The 27,845-nt window shown below is 42.3% G+C and overlaps 3 protein-coding genes across 5 annotated transcripts in view; 2 read left to right on the forward strand and 1 right to left on the reverse strand.

Moving 5' to 3' along the window:
• Positions 1-21,711, forward strand: part of LOC117582996 — a 33,964-nt gene extending 12,253 nt beyond the window's left edge. The window contains exon 3 of the mRNA XM_034271146.1: positions 20,077-21,711. Coding sequence (XP_034127037.1) covers positions 20,077-21,080 — 1,004 coding nt within the window. The 3' untranslated portion in view covers positions 21,081-21,711. The remainder of the gene's footprint in view (positions 1-20,076) is intronic.
• Positions 21,597-23,603, reverse strand: LOC117582995 (DNA-binding protein Ets97D). The gene is made up of 5 exons (XM_034271144.1): positions 23,447-23,603; positions 23,262-23,364; positions 23,115-23,184; positions 22,335-23,061; positions 21,597-22,272 (listed from the first exon to the last, which is right to left on the reverse strand). Exons 1-5 carry the CDS (start codon positions 23,508-23,510, stop codon positions 21,845-21,847), a joined length of 1,392 nt encoding a protein of 463 aa, XP_034127035.1. The 5' UTR covers positions 23,511-23,603; the 3' UTR covers positions 21,597-21,844.
• A 3,288-nt stretch (positions 23,604-26,891) lies between these two features.
• The window catches only part of LOC117582903 (aminopeptidase N), a 30,410-nt gene continuing 29,456 nt past the window's right edge, over positions 26,892-27,845 (forward strand). For 2 of the 3 annotated variants that reach the window (XM_034270995.1, XM_034270996.1), the window contains exons 1-2: positions 26,894-27,050; positions 27,613-27,725. The gene's annotated coding sequence lies outside the window, so the exon portion shown is untranslated. Of the gene's footprint in view, positions 27,051-27,612; positions 27,726-27,845 lie in introns of all 3 variants that reach the window. The other variant, XM_034270994.1, reaches the window with a different exon arrangement.

Below are 27,845 nucleotides of genomic sequence, written 5' to 3' on the forward strand. Positions count from 1 at the left end.
CTGTGGCATGCAACAGGCAGCAGGGAACAGGGAAACAGCATTGTTCTGAAAGCCAGGAGTCAGGCCAGGCAGGGCTCTCTCCCGCTCTGTGGGTTTTATCGCCTGTTGCTGATCTTCTGGCTGCTGGCTGCTGACTACAGCTTGCGGTACTTGCTCTCTTGGTTCAAGAGTGCAGCAGCATTCACTGTCGTCTGTGCCACATGCAGAGGCAGGCAGGCAGGCAGCAACAGGAGGAGCAGTGGCATGTAGTCGGGACAGCCACATTGCCAGATGCAGCTTGCAACAGTTTATTGGACTTTTGCATTTTTGCGGAAATTAATTTTACATGAACTGCCAACTAATTTGGAAAGTGTGGCACTGCCACTACCCCCTGCCCCTGCCCCCTGCCACAGATGTGGCCACAGCCTGCTGCTTTCCGAAACCCCACAAAAATTTCCATTCTAAAGAAATTTCTTTGCATTTATGGCTTCATACAGGGGCTTCCAGGCAGCTGCAAACTTCGGCGCTTCGACGCTTTAATAGCCACAACTTTTGGCAGGAAAAAAAGTTGAAACGAAACGAAAACCCAAACTTGTTTTTGGCCACAAAAAAAAAGAAGAAACTGGTTCTTGGCCAAAGAAGAAGAAGTCTCTTCTGTTGTTATATTTTGGAGAATTTTTCGTGAATTTCTAAGCTTTATCTTGGAACAAAAGGAACACTGGCCAAAGCCATTGGCAGAGATATTAACTAAATGATAATGCTTAGCAGGTAGTTAAGGGTTTGGCCACAGATTTGCCCCTACCTTGGACACTCGTGTCTCCACCTTTAAGTCAAGATCTGCCTCTGACTTTAAGCCAAGTTCTGCCTCCGTTTCCACCTTAAAGCCAAGTTGTGTCTACGCTGCTGTCTACATCTTTGGGCCAAGATTCAGCTTCTTTCATTCCCCCCATCTTCAAGGCGGAAGTTTTCATTTATGTTGCGGCTTTGGCTACCACTTCTTGGTCGCTACGTGCCTTGGTCGCAGTCGCTGGAATTTTCGTTAGTCTACCAATTTCCGCTTCTATTTCTGCTTTAGTTTCCACCAAACAAAACTCTGATTGACACAGTGCTGGCTCATTGAACCAACAAGAACTGAAAACCTGAAAGGAAGCACAGCAGTATAGGAATTTAAGATTCGAAAGTCGAAGAATTATATACCCTTTAACATAAATAGAATATTTTGGCCCTTTATTGCTGAAAAATTTCGTTTTAGATATCTATTTGAAAACAAACAATCAGTTTCTTCGAGTATGTTGCCATCTTCATACTCTCTTCAAGGGTATCCAAATAAACAGCAGCAATAACGAGGAGAACGAGAAAATCAACTTGGGGAAATCCAATGTCCGATCTGTCTATAGCGGCAGCGAGTGCTTCGCGCAATGAAAATTCATTTTCAACGCCTCAATCAACAATTTAATTCAATTAAATTTTGAAATGTTTGTGGGACGCGGAGCGTACTATTCGAAAACCAATAACAACAACAAGCCATCGAAAAGGAGAACAGGCCATCGAAAGAATGCAATTGCAGCACACACAACACAACAAAATGTGTGTTTAATTATTTGGAAACGGAATTTTCATGAGGCCAAAAGCCCCAGCAAAACAAATGCCAATAAAATGTGCATAAATTGCAAAGACAGGTCTCTGCCGCAAGGCGGCAGTGTCCCAGAACGTACTCTGGCTGGTGCCCCCTAGTTGGTGCCGCAGTTGCCCCACAATCTGCAGTACAAGAAAAACGTTTTCCCAGGCGCAAGTTCAGCAGAAAATGTGTGTGTGCGCATGGTGCAGGCGGCAAAAAAGTGTTCGCAAAATCTACACTGAGGTCTAAACGCTTTTGTATCTGTACTTGTGAGAATATTTACCTTAGAGGTTACACTCTCATGCAGGTCGTTGATTTATGGGAATATCTTAAAGGCAAACTGGTAATTATTCACCCGACTTATTGAACTTGTATTGAATATGCATTTAATTAATGGATACGGGTACACATGTGTACGAGTTTGTATCTAATAATTTCACAGAAATTCGTTATTAATCACACTTTCAAAGCCTTTCAGAATGTTCTTTCTAATGAAATGTGTAATTATTATATACAACGAGTATCGGACATAACAAAAATCTTGATTGTTTCATATTCTACGCTAAAATAAAAGAAATGTTGGCAAATCTTGAAAAGTTCTTTAAATAAACTAAGCAGATCCATAAAAGTCAGTCCATATTTCTGGCATTAAGTGTCTCTGAATAAAATATTAAACAATTCAACCTTTTACAGAAAACGCTCTCAAAAAACGTCATCGCTGATTCTCCATAAAATCAACAACAAAATTTCTATTCCTGCTAGAATTTCTCTATAAATTGATCTATAAAAACATTTAACCTTTAAGGAAATCATTAAGAATGTTACCAAAAATCCCTTAAGCAAAATAATTTGCATAATCGATTTGTCAATTCATAAGTTGAGTTTCCTTTTTGCGAGAATATTAATGAATATGCGTGTATTAATGCCACATTAATGACTTTGCAGCTGGGGACATAAATTCTAGAATTGCCACAGATTATGTCTGTTTCGATTTGATGTCAACCAGTGAGCGAGGAAGAAGCTGGTTCTTAGATTTCTATTCGCGAAACTTGTTTTCCCTCTTCTATTTAAAGGCAACATTTCAATTTTGCCAACTGTATGCCGCTAAGTTGCAAGTGCAACTGTTGCATGGAGCTGGGGCTAATCGGCTTCTGGATCTCGACATGGATCTTATAAATACCCAACAATTTATGCATTTGCTTGCATTTGCTTAAGCAAAGAACCGTTAAATGTTGGCGAGCCTCTTAATTAAAGGCCATGCAATGGAAAATGGATTCGTTTCGTTGGATGTGCCACATAAACTGAAGAAGGAGTGAGCCGTGGAAGCAGCACCACCACCAGCACCACTTGCTGGCGAGAATGATTGCCCCTTTACACGCCCGAAAAAACGTTGCTCAATTTATATGGATGAGAAAAACCAGAGACTGCGATACAGATACTTGCAGATACATGTACAGGCCACAGATACTTATAGATACCGCGATACGAAAATTCAATTTAAACAAACGCCGCATGACATTGAACGGTGCTCGGCGGCGGTATTCCACTCATTTCCTCCATAAATATTTGTTGCTGATCAGTTTTGTAATATTTTGGCCATAAACAAAAAAGAGACTGTTGTGAAATCATATTTATTTCGTTTCTGCTTAAATAATTGAGTGTACAATAAATCAAGTTCATTTTGGCCTGCCATTATTTACGGGCGGATCTCGAGCGATCTCGGGGGAGAAACCCCTGGAGAATGCATTGCCAGAGTGCTACAATTTGAAATGATTTAATGATGAAATCATGATGATAATGATTATGATGGGGGAGCAGTTGTTTGAGCGTGGCAATTAGCCAAGATGTGTATTTGTTTGCATTCATTGACTATTCAATAGTCGGGTGAGAGAACGTGAACAAGTCTTGGGCTTGGGCTGGGCTGGGCTCTGAGTTCCACTGCAAGTGGATTTATATAATACACTGGAATCGTGACTAATGGCTCAAGCTCTCTTACTAATATCCAGTGTGTTTCTCATTGTTATTTTACCAGACTCCAGAGTGTCATAAAATGTAGCAAGAACGACACTGGGGAGGGAGTGTGATTGCCTTGGGAATACTGGGAAATTTATGGAGAAGGAGTGAGTGCATATTTGAGCAGAGCATTTTCTGAATTACTTTCGATCTTATTTATGAATTTAAAGCTGCAGACTGGATTAAACATATGTACCTAACCCGTAGCAGTGCAGAGTGCAGGGTATGAAAATGTTGATCGCATTGCGCAAATTCTTCACTCTCTCTCTCTCTCTCTGCCTTTCTGTGTTTTCCTTTTCCTGCTCAAGCTTTGCTCATCGCAGCCCATGCACATTTCGTTTCTTCAATTCCTTATCTGTCCAACCATCTATTGCTCTGTCGCTGCAGAAGCAGAAGCAGCAGCAAACAAAAACAACAACAATGCGCACCTTTGCCTGGCATGGGATCTCGCTCTCAGCAAAAACAAAACACTTGAACGAAGCGTAAGGAAACAACCAACGGGACTCTGCTTTGCTCGTCGCTATTTCTGTTTGCTTCTTGCTTGACATTTCCAAGGTTGACTCGACAACTATTAATACCCCTTGCTCTTAATCTCTGACATATTTAAGACAAATTATGCATGTACATTGTACATTTTTACAAGTATCCATAGGAGTTCCTTCACACATTCAAGATAACCCATTGATCCCGTATTCAACTCTTATTAGCTTTCAAAGATATTGACCTAAATGCAGGCAGGCCTTATCAAAAAATATATTATATTCAAATTATCTCATACTGTAATCTACATCTACAGAAGAAACAACTTAAAGACAAACTTGATAATCAGCAGAATTAGCATAATAAAAACTTTTGATACCTAGAACATTTGTGGGAAATCATCCACCTCTGGAGAGATACCCTTGAATCGAATGGAGACAGCAGCAGAGCAATGAACCTGTAAACTTTTGTATTGTTTCTACTCACTTTTTTATGACTTTTGGAAGTTTCCATTTTGGGGATCGGCATACTCTCGTATGCCCCAAGCGTAACAAGTGGAATTTTAAGTATGTGTGGGATAAAGGAAAAATAGTGGAAAAGGCAATGAAAAGGTGTCTGAAAATTAATTAAATAATCCAACAAAAAGAAAAAAAGAAGAAGCTACGAATGGGATTTACATTCAATTAAACATCTTTATGAAGCTTTTGACTGTTGAATCATCATTATAATCGTTGAATTGTTTCTAAATGGAAGATGACTATGAGAGGAATAATACTACGATTAGTCGGGCAGAGTTCCCCTTGAGCATTAGAAATGTGTAGTGGGGGTATTGTGATTTGGAACAGATGTTCATGACGCTTCTGTAGCTGTTCGACTCTCTCTAACTCTCAGTCTTCCCCAGAGTGGCTTGGTAACCCTTCAATTGTAATAAGTATAGGAATATTTCAGAATACAATTAATTTTAGAAATGGTCTCTAAAATTCCCAGAGTCCCAAAGGCGAGTCCCCCTCATATAAATTTCAGCACCGTTAAGAAGTAATTCGAACAAACACCCACTTTTATTGATTATTTATGAACAATTTGACAGAATTTACGCATGATTTCATGCTCGCGACAGCCTGAACCCAGAGTTCAAGTTCATTTTCAGACGACAGCCGGCGTGCCGATGAAATATAATTAAAAATTATTATGTCACGCAATGTTTACGAATGTTTGCGCAATGCTCTGTACTCGTATTCGTACTCTGTGTACATATTCCTGTTGATTTCTATAAATTGAAAATCAGAAATTGATGTAATGCGTTTTTGATTGAACATTTTATTTTTTTTGGGGCATGTTTCAATGGCAATACGAGTACCAATAACCAATAAACAATAACCGATAACCATTTCCATAGCTAAATCAGGCGCCCCAATGAGTTGCAAAATCACTACAAAACCACCCAACAATTTATGAATGAATAGCTTTAAATTGGCGTGCTAATGACAACAACAACAACATCTGACGACAATAACAATTAACTGTAAAAATAATCTTTTTTTTCCACAATTTTTCGCAACTTTGTTGAATATGTTTGAATGTCGATTTCTTTTCATGTTGATTTTTGCTTTCGTCAGGCAGCAGCCACAGCAGCGCGCGCTTGACCCCAAAATGAGACTTTTTCCCCAATTGATTTTCATTATTTCTTCAACTTTTTGAACCCAATCAATTAGCCAGAGATAACTCGATGTGGGTGTCAACCCTGGCAAATTGTTTTAAATTGTATACCCCTTGCCGAAGCGCTTAAAAATGTGGGGTCGGCCCTAGGTTACATTTTTTCCATTTCTCAAAATTAATATTTGTTTTTCGTTTCTTGTCATTGCAGGTAAACGTATTTTCCAAATGGAATTCTGGAGTTTTACGGAGCTTTTACACGTTATGTTTTAAGCGGACGGTAAATGTCGAAGTTTTGCAAAAATATTTAAATCGAATTTTACACGCAAAAGCCAGCGAAGATTTGCTGTTAGACTTCCATATGAAATGCTGGTGTTTTTTACAGCAAAATGTGGTTCATTGTTGGTTTTTTTTACATATTTTCGCTGGTTTTCCTCAAAAAGCATAGCGGTAGCCCGCTACCGAAGCTAGACTTAGTGCAAGTATAGCCATAAGGAAAAGCTAAAAATACTGCAAAAGTATTCATTAGCCAAGTGCCAAAAGCATATTCAAATTAAGTTGCTTAAGCGAAAAGCCACAAATCCAAAACATGCCATGTCAGTTGCCATGTCAGTGCGTTTGGCTCAAAGCAAAAGCCGTTTCAAGCCAAAGCCATAGCCACAGTCTGGCCAAAATGCAGTTGAAAGTTGGACTGCACCATTAAAGTGCCCCCCCCAATCCGAAAGTAATCTTTGAGCTTGACTTTTAACCAATTTGCCGGCGGAAATTTCATAATCATTGAACGAATAAAATGAAAATGTTATATTTTTATGAAAATGTATTATTATGTCCATCATAAAAATGTCATTGAATGACACTTGCGCTGCACTCCAAGCTGCCTGTGCCTCTGTCCCTGTGGCTGTGTCTCTGTGCCACAGATTATTTTGACAGCAGCAATTTCCTATTCCCCCTATTTGCCCCCTTTAAATCTCTTGTGTTTGTGGGGGCCCTCTGCTAATTTTTGGTTTATTTTCATGGCTGCACCAACGCAGACCCAAATTAATAAAAGTGAAAAATCAACTCTAATTGAAATTTGTAATTTTTGTTTGATTCAGGCACTGATTTCGCTGTTTGCTGCAGCGTCGACGTGCGATTGCAATTATTGCCACAGTTTGCGGCCATTTCCGCTTGGCTGCAGACCGCTGCGCATGCGCATGATGATGAGAGAGCGGCCTGAGGGGTGCATGGGACTGGTGTCTGTTGAGGATTGTGTGTGTGGTTTTAAAAGCACACTTTCAGCAAAGACCTTCTACTCTACAGTGGTGGAAATTGTATAATAAATTGTACGTTTTTTTTTTGGGTAAATTAAATTTATTGCAATCATAATTTTTATAATTTCTAAATTTAAATGTTTTATAATTGTAAAAAGCAGTTGAAAGTTACTACGAAACACAGATGACTCCAAAGATAGGAGAAAGGAAAGTTTGGTTCAAGTTTTATAGAAGCATTCGCTATAGGAACTCTTCGAGTACCGGGTATAATAATTACTGCATAATAAATAGACCCAAGATACACGAAGACGAAGCTTGGTATACACAAAACACAGACTGAAACTCAGACCATCAAACGACGGGCGCTTCCGCATGTCGCGCGACACTAGTAACAGAAACGGTCACGTACATGAAGAGAGGCTGTCTATATTTTGAGCAACTATTGCTTGAAACGTATTTAAATCAGCTCTAACAAAACTCACACAATTCTTGTTTAAATTGTAGTAAGCAAACAAGTACAAAAAGGCATCGACACGTTGCATAGTCTTCGTACCACTATACCAAGGTACAAAGCCACCCAAAAAAGTTGCACATTTACTTTGGCTTGGGCTTTTGGGCAAGGTTGTTACTTTTTCTGTTGCAGCCTGTCTCTACCGCTCACTTTGAAATCCCGTTTTCTACTCCTTCCGAACTCTGTGCAACGTGCAACTTTTTGTTCTCTGTCGTTTGTTTTTTGGGTAATTAAAAGCCACGTTCAAAGTGCAATTGTGTTGTGGGTTGCATTTACATTTGCATAGACAGACATGTGTTCAAACATTTGCGTTTCGCTCTCTAGCTTTCTGACAAGTGTGGTTAATGTTGCTGCCGCTGTTGCAGTTGTTGCCTCTGTTGCTGTTGCTGTTGCTGTTGTGGAACTTGCTGCTGCAGTCGCGTGGGTGTTTCAATTTAAACAAAATTTCCAGTCTACCGGCTACGGTTTAACAGTATTAACAATATAGACAACGACACCACGCCCAGTTCCACTGACTGACGTGACTGACTGACTGCATGACTGAGTGACCTACTGCACTCAAAATGTACGGCGACAAGCAACAGCCAGCAACAAGTAACAAGCAGCAGGCTGTCTCTACAACATGTTTTCATGCTGCAACACATTCTGACACCTAAATTTGCTACGCATGTTCCACAGGGCATCATTAATTAGTCAAATTTCGAAAGCTTTTTTCTTCACTATTCGTTTTTTTTTCTCTTTGGGGTGAAAGTTGTGGCAGGAATTCAGTTCAGACTTTTTTTTTTTTTGGTATTATGCGGTCGCAGGCCTAGACTTAATTTTTCATTATTACCAAATCGGAAACTTCCATTACCTTGAGCTGAAACTGCCAAGCCGAAACAACAAAAACAAACACACAGAAATAAAGGTTGATGCATCTTTCAAGTATTTTTCATATTTTCAGTGCTCCTCTCCGAAGAGTGCTTTCGAACTCGTGTGGTGTCTGTTGTGGAGCATTTATTATGTGTGTGTGTATGATGTGTGAAGCGTACCCTGGGATTAAAAGAGTGATTGGGGGATGTTGGGCATCGGGTATTGAACGGCATTTGTGGTAATGATGTTCAATCGCTGTACAATTTTCTCATTAGTGAATTACAATTGGACAAATACCTTTTTATTCATTCGTATACTTCTACTCCCATCTAAAGCGTCATTTGCAGGGTATTTTTTTTGGCTGAGTTCCCTCTTCCACTGCAGCATTCTTATGCTCTTGCTCTTTTTTTTGTGTGTTTGTTCAAAATGCACTTCAAGCTGCAAGTTTTGAAGGCTCAAGTGGCACTGGAGTTGTCAGCTGTGGTCCATGGAATGGCTGTCGACTCTTGTCGTGTGTGTGGCTCAAAATGCAGCTGCGGTTTATTGTGGCTTTGGCTATGGGTATGGCTGTGGATTTCTGGCTTTCTGGCTTTCTTGGAGGTCGCCCGATCTGGACTTGCGGACTGTGGACTGGGGGCTTTGCGAGCCATTAGAAGCTCATGTCTGTGGTCGCGTCGACAACAATCAATTGCCTTTGAGCGCATTTTATTGGCGTCATCAAATTGCCTTTCCATTGAAATCCGCATTGCAGCAGCAGCAGCAGCCAGGCCAGCCCGGCACTCAGTCGTTGGACTTTCCAACAGAACTTCAAAGCCAAAATGGTCATCATCATCATCAGCATCAGCATTATAGTATAGCGATGATCATCCTCTCAGATACTTGTCCAATGTTGAGAGCCATAAAATACAAACTGGCATCTCTCTTTGTATCTCTCTCTCAAGTCTCAAGCGTCTTGTGCCCGCATTCTGGTGCGACAGAGCCAGACTTTTCATCTGGAAAATCCCCAACCAAAAAGCAAAATTAATTGTTCAAACATGCTCAAACACACACACACACACACACACTCAATCGTGTGTACCTTTCAAGGAAGCATTTTCCTAGTTTTCCACATATGTATGTAAGCCGCAATGTGTGTTTGCTTTATTTTGCACGATTTTTGCAATATTTTTGCGCCGTCTTTGGAGGCACGATCACTGGAGCGGAGCTACTCCACCTCTGTCCCTCCCCATATGGTGGCGACATTGTGACGTCGTCGTGTTTGCTGGCCAGATTATGATCAAACATATATAGGAGTACAAGCTTATATATGTACATACATATCTTTTGGTATTGGTGTTGTCTTTTACTTTAACCATGACAACGAAATATTTGCTGACATGTGTGAAAATATTTATTTTTACTTCATAGTTTTCCATGCGGGTATCGGCTCGAACTGCAATGGGAATGCAAAGCTTTTTGTTCTTCTTTTACGAGTTGAAATACAACAAATCTTGGAAGATCTTTAGCTTTGTTTTTCATGTTTTCTTGAGTGCTTCAACTTTAAACGGATAATGAATGAATGCACTTTTGAGTGTGATTTCATCAGTTGAGTTAGAAGAGGTTAAGGGCTGTCATTCCAGTTTTGAAAGCCTAATGGATGATGAGGTTTTGGGTGAACTAGATCTCTTTAAGCTTAAATTGCCTTAAAGAAATATTTTACGATACTTTGATCTCCGCAAAGAAACCAAATTCTTGCTGGATAAACTTTGACATTATCCAAACAAATTTGTCGAATATAGTGTCCAAAAGTCAGAGTTTTCTTTGATTTACAAATTACAGGCTATCCACACGAAGATCTTGCAGCCATATAGAGAGAGAGAGGAGAAGTGGCCAAGAGAGGGAGTCTCAAGTGAAGGCTGCCTCTCAGCTCGAAAACTGGGCATAATTATGCACATGACGTGGTTGTTCGTGTGGCAGTTGCAAGTTCTGTCTGTGGTCGTGTGGCAGCCGGTGCATATTCATGGGGTTTTTCATTTTTCAGCTGCTGCTTGTTCGATTTTTTTTTCTTGTTCGTTGTCTGGCAGTGGAATTCGGTCAAGTACTCTTTGGCTCGGGTTTTTGTTTGATTTGATTTGTGTGACATGTGGAAGCTGCTGTCGGCTGCCTGCAGCCTCTACATTATTGACACTCTATCAGCAGGCCCTTGGGTTGCATATGCATATGATGAGTGGAAAACCAGTGGCAAATGCAACTTTCCACGCATTTGTTACAGTTTATACGAGTATTTCTCCTCTGCCGCTTATCATTCGCTCAAAAATTTAATTATTTCGCCTGTCAGTCTGTAGTTCCCCCGCCCCGCAACGAGTGAGAGACGTAAAATATTTTTTAATGAGCCGCACGCTGCTACCGACCGACCTTAAAAAGAAAGTCAAGCGACATGTCTGCGCCGGGTGTACCTTTTGGCAGCCGTCTTTGGCTGGACTTTGTTCGTGCCAACATGTTTCATGGTTGTACGAGTGGGGAGACGTCTCCCCAGCGTCCACTCGCCGTTCCCCCTGTCCATCAATCGATGACTCGACTCATTTGTGGCAGTCCCAGGGTACTTATTGTACTTTTGGAAATTACGGAAGCTGTCGCTGGCTCGTTGTCTGTTGTTACTCTCATTTTGGTGGCATGTTGTAAATATAAAATTTGTAGCTACCGTTTGTCAAGAGATTTTCCAAGACAGTGTTAGGGGACACAGGAGCTGGAGGGGGTTGTATTATAGAAATATTTAAAATATTTAAATAGATTTCATATTTAATATTGATATTTGTATCACCTCCACAATAACATTTTTACCTTCAGAAAATGCGCTCTCAGTGCTCTCGGTATGTATCGCTGCTCTCTTTTCATAAGCGCTCAAAAGGTGTCAAGTGGTGAGCAAAGAGAGTAAGCGACGTTAAGCTTCTCTCACGGTTTATTGCTTTATCGCTTGATCTCGCTTTGGGCGTACAGCACATGTTTTGTTGCTGCGTTCTGAGGCTTAAACAACCGTTTGTTTTTGTGCATTTCTGCATTGTGTTGCTCCATTCTCTTCGGTTGCTCATGGCTCCGAAATATTATCGCTTATCGCGATCATCAATGATTTTGTATTCAGAGTGTTTACCCATCAAAGGAAGACGCAGCTTTCACTGTATCTATCAGTCATTCCTTCCCCATGCTGTGCCTCTTCCATACAAAATATTCAATTATATTTCTCACACACAAGAATTTAAATGACCAAAAAAAAAAAGATTTCATTTCGTTAGAGACATTTTTTTTTGCCAGTGCAATTATTCAGCAATGGTTTCTTTCCGCCTCATTATCACGGGTGGCACTTTCCCCACGGACTAGCCAACGGAGCAGCAAACGAGCAGCAAACGAGCAGCCAACGGAGCTGTCAACTTCATTAGATTTCATTTCAACAAGAAATATCATTGAAAACATTAAACGCCTCTGAATAAATTCAAATTAATTGATAAACACACGAAACCGGAATGTGGCACAGAAAGAAGCTGAGAGAGAAAGAGAGGCACACACAGCATTACTGCAGCATTGCTGCCACGTTTTGTAGCTATCGAGGCAGTCAGCGTTTAGGCCAATTTGCAGACCGAAAAGTGCAACCGTTTGGGCGGGGAGGAAGTGGAAAGGGGTTGGGGTTGGGGGGGTTTGCCAGTGCTTGCGCATGCGTGGCGGGGATTGCGCAAGTCCGTTGTGCAGTCCACGGTGTTCGCTTTGTTGGACCGGTCTCCGTCTGTCTCTCTGCGTGGCCTGTGTTTAACTTTTGCGGCAGATTTTGTCGCATTTTATTTCAGCGCTCACTCTACAGGTATTTGTTTTCACAGAGCTCCCCAATGTAGAGAGATACGTGCCTCTCCTCTCTCCTCTCTACCCACTTGGCCATATCCTGATCTATCAATGACTTTATTTGATGTAAACCGCCTTTTGCCTTTTGTACGGCGTTGTGCCGAGCTCTTTTGAACCATTTGAACTTTTGGCTTTTGCTGTTTTTGTGTGTGTTTCTGTTGGATTTTCGTGGTATCTGTTACTCTCTTGCCCCACCACTCCACCCACCCCATGGGGCAGCATGTTTTATTTGCAATTTTTTGCGTTCGCCTTGTTGTTTCCTTTCCTTTGGCTCCACCAAACAAAATGCTACGACATTTCGTCATGCTAATCAGCATGGAGTCACTCTCTGGCTAATTGGCTTAGACGTTGACTCCGCTCGGGGATTCGGCTTTGCATTTTGACGCATACCACCCCAATGCGTCCAGTGTGTTGGCTGTCTTGGCTATCAGATTACTTGAAATGTTGCAAAATTAAGTAGACTTATAGTTGTATGGTAGATGGAATTAGAAATTGTGCAATATATCAATGGAATTTAGGTGGCATTTGCTGATGAACAGCCGACAAACGTTTGTGGGTAATCTAAATCTGTGAAATTACTTTCAAAGGTCACATCTGTATATAGAAAACACATGTCCTAACGCTCAACTGGATTCCTGACACACAGATTGCCAGTCCATGGCTGTTTTTGTGGGTTAATCAGTCTAAAAACATCTGACAAAAGGTTTATTAACTGAAAGCCTTTTCTTTTTGTTGAATTCTATACATTCTTTTGCAAAGAATTCTCCCAGAAATATTCACTCAGAGCCAAACCATTTCTCTATTTTTGGCTGCCTGCTGGGTCTGTGGCATTAAAATTTAATTAAACGAACCAAAAGTCCATTACTTAAAGGTATTTTTTCTAATGAGCCAAAGTACTTATTTTAATGATGTATTTTAGGGCAAAGATTTCCAATGAAGTCTTCCAGCTATTATGGCTTAGGGCTAGCTTTTTTTAATGATGCTGAAATATCTTAAAAAATGGGTGTTCAATCTTGAAATTGCAGAATAGAAAATTCATTTTGTTTTAAGGTAAAATTGTGTTGGAAAAAGGAAAAGGATTTGTAGAGAAATATTACCTGAATATACCCTAAATTGTATCAGAGAGTGGCAAGATTGGATGATATTTTTTACAACGAAAAATTCTGATAAATGTTTTGGAAACTTTCTCCCATGGATGATTTTTCATTTTAATATTCACATAAAGTTCTGCCTCGTAGAATTCGCTATGGGAGACACCGCGTTATGAAGTTGAGGTGGGATTACGATGACCCACACAAGCTGTGCATTTCCTTATTGGGTTTGCCCATATAAACCATAACTGTTAAGCCCGCCCTGCCACCCATTCGCCTCTTGATTGAATTTCGTTGTAGTTTTCCCCCGTCTCCTTTCCGCTCAATCAAGCAATCAATGGACGTTACAATGCCAAAGTCAACTCAAAAGTTGTCATTATTATCGCTTATTCTTACGACTACTACTTACAACTATTTGTGTATTTTTCCTTTTTGCATTTCCATTTGCAGTTTTGCTAATTTATTTATTTACTTGTCTGCCTATCGCTGGAATATCTCTTTATTATGCAAATGCAAATTCAGGTGTGTGTGTGTGTGTGTGTGTGCGTGTGTGTGGCCTATCTAGAAATTATGCAAATATCAGTGGGTCGTCGATTGCGTCGCCTTTTGTGACTTGCAAGCAAATTTAATTTGCAATATTTGCTTAAACAATTTTTCCACGTAAGAACATTTTGCCCTTGCCCTGTCTGTGTGGGCCAGTGGGGAAGGGGAAGGGGAGGGGGACAGAGCGAATGCCTACAAGGAACTTGCGTCTACATGAAACAATTAAACCCCAGCCATGCATTTATGTCAAGTTATTCGCGCTGCCCCAGCAATTAAGAGACCAAAAGGCGACTCCAAGTGGGCTCCAACTCCGTGTCTGGCAAACGCACGAGCACGAGCGCACATTGGGCAGTAAATTAACCCAAAGAAGTGGCAAGAAAGGCCAAACAAAAAGGAAACGCAGCTACAGATACTCTAACTATAAGGTACCCCTTCGATTCGATTAGATTTTGATCATGGCTCATGGCTACATGTTTTCTTTGCTTCCTTTTCTTAATTCCAAAACTTATGCTCGAACCTCTAACACTCCTCCCGATTGAGGGTACTAACAACTACTTTGGACAAAAAAAAAAACAGCAGAAAATGTCAGCGCAGTGCACAATCGACAGCTGTAGTTGTAAATTTGATTTTTATGGCTAAAAAACATGTTGCCAATTGGCGGCAACTGGCCAAACAACTTGGCTAAAACGTAACAGCAAACGGCACACACACACACACACCAAATTGTTTGCGCTTTTCCAATCAGTTTTCCCGATATCTGTCACCGCAATAGTCCACTCATTGGCAGAAGGAAACTTTGCCGACTTCGGTGACTTTTGAGGTGTTAATTTGGCCACATGCCCAAAAGCATTGGTCATAAATCCACTTCGTGTTCATGTCGCCGGCAATTAGCCGGCTGAACAAAATGTACGAGCCTGGTGTTTCCGATTCTTTGGGGGTTGTACGAGTTGTACGAAATTTTTGGAGATCAAAGACAACAGGAGAGTGGAACTTTTAGTGGAATGTGTGTAGGAAATAGTTGGACTGTGAAATATGAAGATTAATTGGCAGATATTAATACAAAAAATATTAGGCAAAAATGTGAGAACGAACCAATGGAAAACTACAGAATTAGTGGCATAGAAAGATCAGGGCATTCCAGGGAAGTTTATTTGAAAATAATATTCATCAGAATTGCAACTTAATTTTCAAGAATATTCCCATACATAAACGATTAATCGGTGTTTTTCGATTGCATGTTAAATGTTTCTGTCTGCACGACAAACTTTGTTTTGTCAGCTGCATTTTAATTACTTTTTGTGGCTACGGCAAATCGAAAAACTACAACAAAATTTTGAGCTTTGTGCAAATTTGTGTGCTGTTAAGAGTCTCCAAAGTCTCAGACTTTAAATCGAAGTCAAAGTAGAAGTCTCCAGAGTCTCAGCGGCTCAGTCTCAGAGTCTTGGCAGGGCTGTCTTGTCCAGCAATAAAATCGTGACAATCATGACAAAAAATCGAACTGATGTTTGAAATCAAAAAAATACGAAAATCTTTTTTTCTTTTTTATCCATCTGTCCTGGCTGTCTGTTGTATGAGTTTTGAGCAGCGCACAAAAATCTAAAAAAAATAAGGAAACGTTTGTTAGCCGAAAATAAAAATAAATACCAAAACAATAATTCATAATAAATTGGCGTTTGACGTGTTTGAAATGTATTGGCAATTAAAAAGCACACCATGGAAGCACTTCTCGGCGCTCCTTGCTCCAATGAATCGTTCTCCTCACAATAAATGTACTCAGATATATTTATGAGTAGCCACAAATTTATGAAGTTCATGAACTTATACATATATTTTGGGGTGTGTTGAAGTGCATCATGGAATGGATACCAGCAGCACTCGAAACAAAATCAAATCAAATCAAATCTGGCAACGAAAAGGCACGGCTATCGAGATGAAAAGACTAAAGTTCGAGTGGAAAACAATGTGCTGGTAATACAAATGGAAGTACATTCGAAAATAAACAATTGTTTTTCTGTCGTTTTGATTCGAAAATTGTGCAATAAATTACTTTAAAGCTCTAATAAATATTGCTGTAGCATTATCCATTTACAAGTATAACTAAAGCAGCAAAATTTGTTTTAAATTCACAAAGATTGTGAAATTCTATCTTAAACTTTTGTCAAGACAAAAAGAGCTTCTGCTGCTATTTTTCTGTAGAATTGTGCATTGATTTTGTAATTCTCTGCATATTTACGAGTGTTGCTTATCCAAGGGCTTCATCTTGGAGAATCTTTGAAAACTTTTGCCTGCTTAAGCAATTTTCGTTTCTTAGGAAGATCAAAAATTTGATGTCTCCCCATATTATTATTATTATGGTCCATATTTTGTTCTGTTTTTCCCTGCCCCCCCTCACGCTCCCTAAAATGATTATTAAATGTCTTTTTTCTCTGTGCTCCGTTCGGTGCTGGGCTTTTTGCTGTGTGGCATGTTTCCCGTTGTTCCGAGACCCGCCCATGCTCAAGTTTTTTGTTGTTTTGGCCTTTTTTTTTGTGGTTATTTTTGTGTTTTTGTTGCATGTTGCATGTTGGGCTGGTCTTAACTTCGATTGCAGTTTGCTTAGGGCGCACTTAAGTACCGTTATTTTAATAAACGCCATTTGCTCAGGGCCCCGTCCAGGCATGGCTGTTCTGCTTTTTCTTTTGTTTTGCCTCAAATTCCCTTTGGGTTCAGTTGTTGCCTTTAATTCGCGTTTTGGGGAAAGGCTTTCTTTCTGTAGGAAATTGAATTGCTGCTGCTGTTGGCAGAAACATAATAAAGGCTTGTTTGGAGTTGGTAAACCCATTTCGGCACAGACTCGAATGACTATATATAAGGGCTCGAGCGCCACCCAACCATAATATGTTAGGGGCTGCCGCATGACATGAGCCATGTGTTAACGTATAAATCATTTGGAATTGATCTTCAAGGTTATTGAATAGTTGGAACATCGAAACTATGCCTATTCTGTATTGTTTTTTTGGTGGAATATCCTACAAGGGATGGGGCAAGGGTTGTGGCCGGAAATGCCTCATAAATTATAGTGGCTTCTTTTTTGCATATTACTATTTATTTGCTCTGTTTGTCGATTGCATAGAACTCTTGTCTGTTGCCTTTTCTGTTTTCTTTGGCATTTTGTTTTGCTTCGTTTCGTTTCTTCTTTTGTTTTTGCATAAACATTTATGCAAATGTCAAATGCCTAATTGACAAACGAGAGCCAAGTGTTGCCCCCACTAGTTGCCACACCCCTTTACCCTGTGTAAGCCATGGGACTGCTGCTACTCCGCCCCTCTGACAGCCATGACATTGACGAGGGGGCCATTGTCTATGCTGGAAAACGACGGATGACAATCAGCGATTGACGATCGGCAACGACAGACAGAGAGAAGGAAAGAGAGAGAGAGAGAGAGAGAGAGAGAGAGCTCCACATTTTGTCAGCTTTTTGTGTTGCTGTGGGATTCTCTGATTTGGAACGACCTTGAGCCGCAGTCCCCCACCCAACCACAGTCAGCCCAGTTGTCAGAGTTGAGTCAATTATCTAGATATACGAGTATTATAAAGTGATCTAATGAATCTACTTTATGCGTGTTTCATTCGTTTTCATTTGTGATTGTCCGATAAACATTTTATTTCGTTTTTACGGTCGCCCGGTCGCTGTTGCCGCTGCCTTCCTCGTTTATTTGTTGTGAGTGAAAGTAATTTGTTGTTTGATTATCTGGTTACTGTGTTGTTGTTGTATCTACTCGACACGCCTAGATATTTGGTGCTAAAAGCCCAAAACTCGTGGCTCTGATGGCTACTAGGCTCGCTGGCAGATTCTCCGACTCATTCTGAGAGAAAAGAAAGTTGAAAAATGTCTTACCAGATGATGATCATGATGATGATGGACGTAAATATAGTTGTAGTCATCACAGTTTTAATGTCATGTTTAAGACCCGCAGCCGCTTATTTAGTTAATCATTTGGCAGAGAAGCACCAGAAGGTAGAGGCACACGTGAAGGTGAAGAGAAATTTATCCATGATTGGGTCGAGGAGGAATCAATAATGATAATGGGTAATGGGGTTGGCCTCAAAAATATTCTTCAAACGATCGATAATGGAATAATTTCGAGATAATAAGTGATGTTCATTTGATGAATATTTCCTGCAGATGGCAGATACACATGGACATGTCCATGGATTAGGAATCTGTCAGTTGCTGTAATTGCCCAGAGATTGATCTTGATCTTTGTCTCTCCTTTTAAGTGAATCTGTGTTCGTATTTTCCTATTTTTGTACTTCTCTGATTTGTTCTCTAAGCCAATCTCAATCTCTCATGCTGATCTTCATGCATTTATTCCATTGGACAAATTGTTTTAGCCATATACGAGTGTGTATCATTGAGATTGGTATCCTTTGAGGACCAATCGAGATATCATTATTTATATCGATTCGATCACAGCACCAGGCCATTTACATGAGCCAACTACTCGTAAAAGAAGAGAGGAGCCACGCAGTGGTAGACAGCATTGACAGGCGGAATAAAGGCAATCTTCCATTTAATAACCAATTATCATTGATCAACTGCACGCCCCGAACAGAGACCCAGAGCATACAGAATCCAGAACCAGAACCAGAACCAGATCGAGACCATTCCGAATGAGAGAAGTGAAGGAATAAAGAGGGTTTTACAGAAGGAATACCGCGTTTCAGAGACACCGAAGAAACAGAGACCCATAAATACAGACAGACAGAGAGACAGAAATGCACTGAACAATATCAATTACGAATTACATCTGATTATCCCCGATGTCTGGAGTCTGGAGCTGCCATGCAGCTCTTATTGCCTGGGAATTGGCCATGGCCATGGCCATGGCCAAGGTGATCCTCAATCGTGGACTCCCGCCCGGGGGCTGTGTGTGTCTGATTAGCGCATAAACAAGTTAATGCCATTGATGATGACGACGACGATGCTGAGAGCCACCTGAAACGCAGACAGAGGCAGGAGACGCCAAGTGCTGCATTGCAATCGAATGAGCCGGGGCCCCAGGAAGCGTACGTGGTGCAATGTTATTGTTTCTTCCCGCATCTCATTCTCATGTGAGGTTTTGGGGGCTGGAAATCAAAAACTTTTGTCCAAGATAAATGGGCCAGGCCAGGCGGCCCGTCCAGATAGCGAAAGATGGAGAGCTCTGGTGGAGCTGTTTGGGAGTCTCACGGCGTCTTTTCGATGTTGACAACACATACGCGACCACAGTGGCGGCGGCGGCTCTAAAAACTTTTGATCTTGACGACGGGCTTTAGCCCGATGGCTCAGTGTACTATCTGCAGTGTGTGTGTTTGGACCATGTTGAACTTTCTGCCGCCTTCCTAGAATATGTAGCCCTCTGTTTGCCCAACACTTTGACGTTGGAGGCGGGGCAGAAGATTGGACACGGGGCGGCACAAGTAGGCGGATCGCCATATGCTAATGTTGTTTATGAAAAACCAAAAGTCAAACACGATGCCTTACCTTGAATTTCCCCACAAACACACAAAGAAATGTCAGAGAGTTACAGCGAAAAAGCAACCACACTGAATAGAGATGTTTCAAGATGGGCTGAAGGAATGGTTAGTGGCCTGTCAGCGAGTAGAGCAGAGGCAGACGCCCCAACAGACATCACATGTGGTGTGGTTATGGTTCATTAGCATAGTCATAGCTGCTTGCTGTGTTTGTTGACAAACTTTAAAGTCCAACATTGAGTTCTGAAATGTTTTAAATGGAATGAATGGGCGATCTCTCAACGGGTTAATTGGTATTCATAAGCTCCTTAAGAGAACTAAGTGGCTTGGGATCGGAAAACACTAAACAGCAAACAAGTTTTATGGGAAAAACTCTACTTTTAATGGATAAATATAAGAATTTTCTTATTCTTAGGGATATGTGATCACTTGGGATCGCTTGGGACTTGGAAAAACTTTGTTTAAATATTGATTTTGGGCTGATAGCTACCGATTCTGGTTGCTCAGTGTAATTTAGATGTTTCGGGAAGTCTATGGAAGATTTAATTTACGGGCATTAACGTGGACAATTGTCTGTGGGAGCAGCTCCTATGCAAATTAGGGTACAATTATGCTGATCAGCACTAATTGGGGGTACAACAACAACAACGACAACGACAACGACGACAGAGAGTGACCCACAGCGTGACTAACCCAGTTTTCCCTCTCCGTTTGTACTTGCAGGCTGCCCCGCATCGACGAGCTCCCACTGCCTGCGCTGCAACAAGGCCGGCTGCATCAAGTGCCCCATGTACCTGGTGACCGACACACGCCAGTGCGTGGATCAATGCCCCGCCGGCTACCTGGATCAGTGGTCAGCGCACACAGAGTTCATGGGTCGCGTCTGTGTGCCCAATGGCTACTCTGGACCGCTGATGGCCGCCCTGGCTGGTCTACTTGGTGGCTTTCTCGTGTGCCTCTCCCTGCTGGCCGTGGCCGTGATGCTGGTGCGACGCAAGCGGCGTAGGAAGTCCGTCAAGCAGAAGCTCATCAATGAGAACACCATGGACCGGGCGGACTTTATGCGGCAGCTGAACGAGATGCGTCCCAATGCGGAGTACTTTCTGGCCATGCTGAACGACACCCGGCGTCAGATCCGCAAGCTCTACTTGTCCGGCGAGGTGGCGGCGGCCAATTCGTACCGCCCTATTGTACGGGACTTGGCCAAGCTGCTGATTCTGCTGAATCGTCCCATCGAGCTGATTCCCACGCCGCCGCACGACTGGTCGCGGCTGCACGCCTGGTCGGAGCAGGCCCTGGAGCGGTACAAGCCGCAGGTGGGCCAACTGATTGACTTCTTCCAGGCCTCGCATGGCGGCGTTGGCGGGCTGCGTGGCGGCCACCAGGAGGTGCTCTATGCAGCGCCCAACAAAAAGTCGCAGGCGAGCATCTTCAGGCACCAGCAGGTGACTCCAGTGTCGTCGGCGCCCCAGGGGGTGGCCGGGGATCTGCTGGCGGGCGATCGCAACAGCAGCGCATCCGCACAGCAGAAGCTGCATCTGTTCGGATCGCTGATCAGCCTGCACGAGTTCGAGGAGCCGCGCGCCTCGGATCCCTTTGGCAGCAGCTTCAATACGCTGAAGAGCGGCAATCTCATTTCAGATCTCAATGCCAGCTCGCTCTGGCTGGAGGATGAGTTCTACAAGCTGGGCTTTCGACCGCAGGACGAGATCACCACAGAGCTGTAGAGGCGCTGCAGCAGCGCACACGCTCAAATCGCTCAAAAGAAGTATTAATCCTGGCTGACGACGCTACACGGTTCATGTCTAGCGTCTGCTTCAGCTGTGGGGAGGTAGCAGCATTTGCGTGCACATTCCGCCAGGCCATCAACACAAAGCTTCATCATCATCATCGTCATCATTGATCATCGAACAAGCAAACTGAGACGCCATTTAGCTGCAGTCGCTAAATGTCCACGTTTAGTTTAGTTAAATCAGTTAAGCAAGCATAAAAACTAGTCACGTAAAATCACAAAAGAAACAAAACACAAAACAAAAACGATGCCTGCACGAGGAGGAGGAGGAGGAGGAGGAGTGTGGAGGCGAATGGAAAAGCAAATGGAAATCGCGTGGAAAATGAATTTAGTTTTTATAGATTTTACAAAAATCGCAAACTTCATGTAACGAACAATATTCAATATACTACCATATACGATATAGATAGAGATACCATTCAGATAAAGATAATGATAATGATTAAAGTAAAGATATTTAGCTGTAGTTTCTATGGTATGCTTATAGCTAGAGCCTACGCCTAAATAGACAGAGATTATAATGCTTAGTGAATACAAAATGGAAAATAAATTCATGTGCCTAAAGAAAATTAAATGTTTAACAATTTGTATTAATATCCACCAGGCGCCGCCATTTGCCGACACTTGTGGCCAGCGCTAAGGCTCCTCATACTTCCAGAGTATGTCGTCGGGCTCTATCTTGACTGCAACTACGGCCTGTCATGTATCCTCTCTCAAGGCTTCCAGTGCCTGTGCGCTCTCGGATGATCGTTTCCGTTCGTTCACCAGCCGCGACAATTCGCGGGCATCGTAGCCGATCAGCAGCTTCAGATCGCAGTCGAATTTATAGGCAAACCGCTTGCCGGAGACCTTGGAGATCATATCACCATCGTAGTAGTAGCGCAGGGCGCGCGACAGCTTCTCATAGTTCATGGCAGGCTTGTTCTTCTTCTCGCCCCACAGGCGGGCCACGCGATCCGGCTCCACGAGCTTGAACTCGCCCTCGGTGCCCACCCACTCGATGATGTCAGAGTGATCGCAGTCTGTGAGTATTTCGAGCAGGAATTGCCACAGCTGCACCTGGCCATTGTTGCCGGAACCAACTGCGGTGTAATTTGTGGGACTTTGTGGAGCAGGAGAACTGTCGGCTATAAAGAGGATGATACATAAATTAGAGGGCAGGCCTTGGCTTGGGAGTGCGTCTACTCACAATCCGTACTCTTGACGCTCTGGTAGGACTTTCTCATAATCCGCTGTTCGAGAGTTGCTGCCGCAGCCACACTTGCGGGAATCGTGATCTTGGGTTGCTTGGGCTTCCGCAGCTCCTCGGCCTGTTTGTGAATGACGGACACAAAGTTGCACTCCTTCAGCAGCTGCAGGTGTGTCCAGAAGACATTGCCCGGATCATGGGGCAGCTTCTGGGAGAACTCCTCGTGTGTCAATGCGCACAGCTCTTTGCCGTTGATGTGCCAGTCGCTCATGCTGATGTCGCTCAGCTCAAACTGCTTCACGGCCCACTCCAGCCAGTGGCTCACTTGTGCCGTCGTCCATTCGCTGGCCACCTCGGGTATATTCAGACGCGCCTGCTCCCGTTTGAACTTGCTGTCCAGCACCCAATTGAGAATAGGCTTCACACTATTGGCAGGCTCCAGAGACTCCTCCTCAGAGTCATCCTTCGGTCTCTTGCGCTTGAAGCTCTCCGTTTTCACGGGACTGTCACTGGGTGAATCGTCGACGCTCAATGAATCGGGTGGCGAGAGCTGCGCCGCCGACGTAGAGGTGGTCTCCTCTGGCCCCTGATCGGCCAACGCGTCATCCGTGGGCTTTAGGACATCCACAATGTTGATTCTTTTCTGTATGGTTTGGATTTGAACGTTGATCTGTACCAGACCCTCGCCTTTGACACACTGATCCACAAGGTTCTTGTGCGGTTCGAGCTGCAACAAAGAAAAAGATTTAGCAGCGGGAACTCTGGGAGACCAGCACTCACTTCTTGGGCATCCTGCAGCCAAAACGAATAGTAGTTAAGTTCCACATCAATTTTGTCCTCGACCAGTTTTCTGTAACAGCAAGAAGAAGAAACGTTTTCGTCAGTGCTGTCCATGTGCCACCGTTGCATGGGGCTCGCTGCTCTTACTTCAGTGCCGTCAGTGGCTCCCTGATGTCCATGTGCACCACGATAATGTCATCGGCGTCCGCAAAGTGTGTCTTCTCAAACATCTCACTGTCGATCACCTCCTCTGAAATTAATTGTTTACGGAGAAATTTGTTACAACAGGTGCGTCCGCATGTTGCAGCGACTTGCGCTGCTCCCCCACTTACCCAAGGTGCCGCCATCGCTCAGACGCCGCATCAGCTCGTCCGCGAGTACATTGGCGCCTTCCATTCTTGTCTTAATTGGATAAAAACCCGCCTATTTCTTATTTATTTATTTTATCTCGTGGTTGAAATAGTGTGACCGCCGAATTATCGATACAATATATCGCCCGACCCTCAAAATTATGCCAAAATATTACGTCTCATTTTGAAAAACATACCAAAAATATACCGCAGTCCTAAATTATATTACTAGCTCTGCAAAGACTCGGAACACTGAAACAATAATCAATTCCGATTGAAGAATCAATTTGGCTTATTATAAATACTCCTTTATATTGGATTGTGTATCGTATGACCTTATATTTTACAAATTTTTATTTGAATTTTTCATTCAAATCACCGCTTTAGGAAGCATACTATATGGCTGGTGTCGAAGGTACGTAAAATACATGTATCAGCAGTGTGGAACTGGCGCCACTGAGAAATGTATAGTACATGTAAGCATTCACGTAGATGTAGAGATGTAAGATGTAGGATACGATTTCGGTTGATTTTTTAAACTCTCATAACTCCTCCACATGATAGCTCCGACCTAAAGAATAGTCTTGGATATATATGTTCATTTATACCCTATACAAGTAACACATTTTGATTTAAGAATATCTCCTTATTGCTTAATTTTATATATTTATCCTCAAAAGACTATTCAAAACTCCATCGAAAATATTGGGACTTTCTGGCAGAGTATTTTCATGGAAATTGCAATCATCATTTTCACCAATTAATGTTTATGATTTTATGATGTTCGAAATTTAAGAATTGGCAATCTTCTGGGGACTGGTGAATTTCCGACGTTTTTGTGTCACTAAAAAAGCAATCGAAATTAATTAAGGAATTCGCAACAATATACGTAACATGGATACTCCATAGCATCACCCACTTCACACCCCTCTCCCTTCTGTGATATTTCCCAGTTCGAGAAGTGCTGCAGTGCTACAATTGCCGATGTTTGTCTTGGAGCATTAAGGAAGTGCAACGCCATGCAAGTGTGGGGCTAAAGTGGCTCGCAACTTCTGTTAGTGCTGATTAAATGCCTCATAAGTTGGTCGACATAGACTGTTTGCAATCCAGTCAATCAGTCAGTGGGTCAGACGGTGGTACAAAGACTGGCAATTGTCTTATCAGCATGGTGTCGAGTCCAAGTGCACCGCTCACTTGTTAAAAACAAACGATTTTCCATGTTATGTTTCCTCCCCCTGAGATACTAAAGTTGAGTTTCGAGCTGGCATTACCTCATTGTTGACTCAGTTGGCGATTTCGAGCGATATTTGCCAGCAAAATTCTAGCTAAATATTGTATATAGGATGACAATGCTAGACCTTATGACTCCATTATGATTCCAACTTGAGAAATTTCTGGAGGACGGTCGATATATTCCCCATAACCTTGCAACTGCTGCCCCCAAATGTCATTGACCATTTCCCCATCCGCTCTCAGGCTACCCCCCGCAAAAGACCAATAAGGCTGAACGTACACACTCTGCTAAGTCAACAAATGTTGACTAATATTTATTAGCCAGCGGTCGAAATTTAGTCAACATTTGCTGAGAGTTTGGATTTTGTGGTCACCTCCTCCTTGCCTGACTCATTTCGATTGTCATCTTAAAAGTGTTTTACGGGTATTAGCATGATTAATGAATGACCAAACAATTATTACTCATTTGTCTATGCAAATGAGGGGTAATCTCTTTAGGATCTCCATCCATCTGCATTACATGTTGAGAATACGCCGCACTGACCTTTCTGCTGATGGAAATCTAAGCAGAGACCAAGAATTGTCTAGGTCAAGACCCCAGCTGCAGTGGCAGCCACAAACACAGAAAGGAGACCAGACCCAAAAAATGTATATCAATTACACAGCCAAAAGGAAAAGGCAGGGAACAGCAATGACAATGCCAGAAGCACACATAAAAACTGATACCATAAAACTATGCGCAGTCATTGTGGCGCCTCCAAGCTAATGGGAAAACACACAGCATAGTGTCTGCCAAGCAGCGCCGAAAAAGAGCGTGGCACAAACAACCCCTTGGGGTCGCCGTCGCTGCAGGATTACGAGTATACGTAGCCACGGTGGCACATTCAACTCGACGCGACTCTCCACGAGAATTGCGTCACTGGGAATTAAATCAATAGGGACAACTCCCACACACGAAGCTAGAGCTTAAGTGGAGCAAGTGGCTCTCTGGCTCAGTGGCTGGAACTCAAGGAATTTGCATTTTTCGTGGCCAATACACAAAGCATTGGCCAGTATTTGGGTCGGCGTCGTGAAAGGATTGCAAGGACATTTCAAAGGCGAGCGAAATGCGTTCTCCGTGAGCATAACTCAGCGGCTTTGGCCATTTCCTTTCCGACCTCTCGCTTTCTGGCTTTCCGTTTCATAATTTGTATTAATTAATTGGTATAGTTTCTGTTGGTCGTCGCCAAATGAATTATGGAACTTTTTTCGGACTACACCTACCAGAACTTCGTCCTTCGGTCGAATTAAGGGCAGGAAATGAACCCGTTTGCGTTTTGCCTCTTCTTTATTGGTTTTTCGAGTAGCTTTGAATTATTTATTAGCCAGTTGAGGCTAGAGTGCAGTCACGCAGTTATTGATGAACCGCTTAAGTGGTTGGGCAAAGTATCCTTGAGGCCAGGACATGTACAGAGAGAATGGAGCATGAAAAGCACTACCAATTGTTAAGGCAAAATGTATAATTAATATTTAAATTTAATTTTTGTTTCTCTCTCTCTTTTATTGTAGATATTTGCTCATCTTTTGGTCATTTCAGAAATTAGAAATTCCCATTTCGCTTTTGAGTCACGCCTAGAGGGCCAGAGTCTTGCAAAATTAATTATTATTCTGTGACTGTGTCATCAGTGGCCGAATATTGAACGGAAACACATGTACAGATGATTTGCGTACCACTTAGGATTGTCACAAGTGACTCAGTGCCAAATGACACCATCAAAGTCAAGTTTAGAATTAAAGAAGATTTGAGAATGTTAGAAAGATTAGTGAGTTTACTTGAAGATATTTTAGATACAAAATATAAGAAGTTAAGATCACAGATGATCCTCTAACAGAGATAAAAGCTTACTTTATTGACCTAAGACCTGTTCTTACCCCATGAAAAAGTTTCCTTTTATCATTGCAGTTGGAGCATGCTTCAGCCAACTGATAAGAAGCCCCAACGTCCCAACATGTTCCATGTTCGATGTTCGAAAGCTCCGCACGAACAGCTGTTTCCTCTCCGCTTCCACCACCGCTGTACACTGCCGGCTTTCATGCGCCTCGTATGCCCGAACCGAAACGAACCGCAAAATGCTCACACACGAGTTCGCTCTGGTGCACGTTCGTGCACGTCCGTTCATGTCTCTTTCATGTTCAATATTCAAAAGCAGGCAGTCTGCTGCGGCTTTTAAAACGCGAAACGTCGGTCGGTAGAGCGTTCACATTGTGGTGGTTGAATCGAAGTTCAAGTCGTTCGCGTAAAGGTACAACCAAACAAAAAAAAACTATTCAGTTTTTGGCCAACAGCGATTGTTCTTACGTTTATTTGATTAAGGTACGGTACGCAAGTCTCTTTCGTCAGTTGTTATCTGTGGTGCGTGCGTGTGTGTGCTCTCTATTGCTTCATACATTTTTTGTTGTTAATGAGTGGGCGATATTATTATTATTTGTGTGGTGGGCGTTTTGTTTGCCATTTGGGCAACAGAATTCAACTGAATGCTGGCTGAAAACTAGTTAGCCATGCGTGCTGGCCGATTCTGACCTGTTCCCTCCATTCAATTTTCGAACAATAGAACGGATGGCAAAAAATTACAATATTTAATAGATTTTTCAACAAATATGCAGGACTGACATTGCCCCTGACGGCCCAGACATCAATAGGCGACAGACATCAGCTCTACGTAGTTGTTGTGTATTTTCCATCGATTTGCATTAATTTCCCCTTCGCTCTAATCAAAATCGAGAGTCAAATACGCACGCACACGCACACGGACAGACCGACATGCTATCAGCCACAATCACAGTGTACAGTGTACGGTGTAACGGGTGTTGTAATGTTTCGTAAAACCAAATCGAACAAAATTTAATTACAATCTTTCTTGTTTCACTTTGTGAAGGAGAAAAACAGCTTGAAAATTGTTCAGCAGCAGCTAAAAAAGCAATCTAAAAACTAATTTGAGTGAAATACCAAAAAGTGGAACAACAAAAACTTTAAATATTTATCCAAAAGGTGAGTTTGGCAATCAATTGAAATCGATTTGAATGTGGAAAGTCGTGTGTGGGGATGCATCCTCACGGACAATTATTGATTTTACCGGAAATGTCCTTCGCCGAATGCACTGCAGAGCCG

The sequence above is a fragment of the Drosophila guanche genome, unplaced genomic scaffold (genome assembly GCF_900245975.1).
Source record: "Drosophila guanche unplaced genomic scaffold, DGUA_6, whole genome shotgun sequence".
NCBI lineage: Eukaryota > Metazoa > Arthropoda > Insecta > Diptera > Drosophilidae > Drosophila > Drosophila guanche.

Excerpts from the sequence above, each read along its gene's own strand:
- LOC117582995 (XM_034271144.1), bottom strand. The coding sequence starts at position 23,510 with ATGGAAGGCGCCAATGTACTCGCGGACGAGCTGATGCGGCGTCTGAGC. Across the intron at positions 23,365-23,446 it reads GAGCGATGGCGGCACCTTGG|AGGAGGTGATCGACAGTGAG; the intron begins GTAAGTGGGGGA and ends AATTAATTTCAG. Across the intron at positions 23,185-23,261 it reads GAGCCACTGACGGCACTGAA|AAAACTGGTCGAGGACAAAA; the intron begins GTAAGAGCAGCG and ends TTGCTGTTACAG.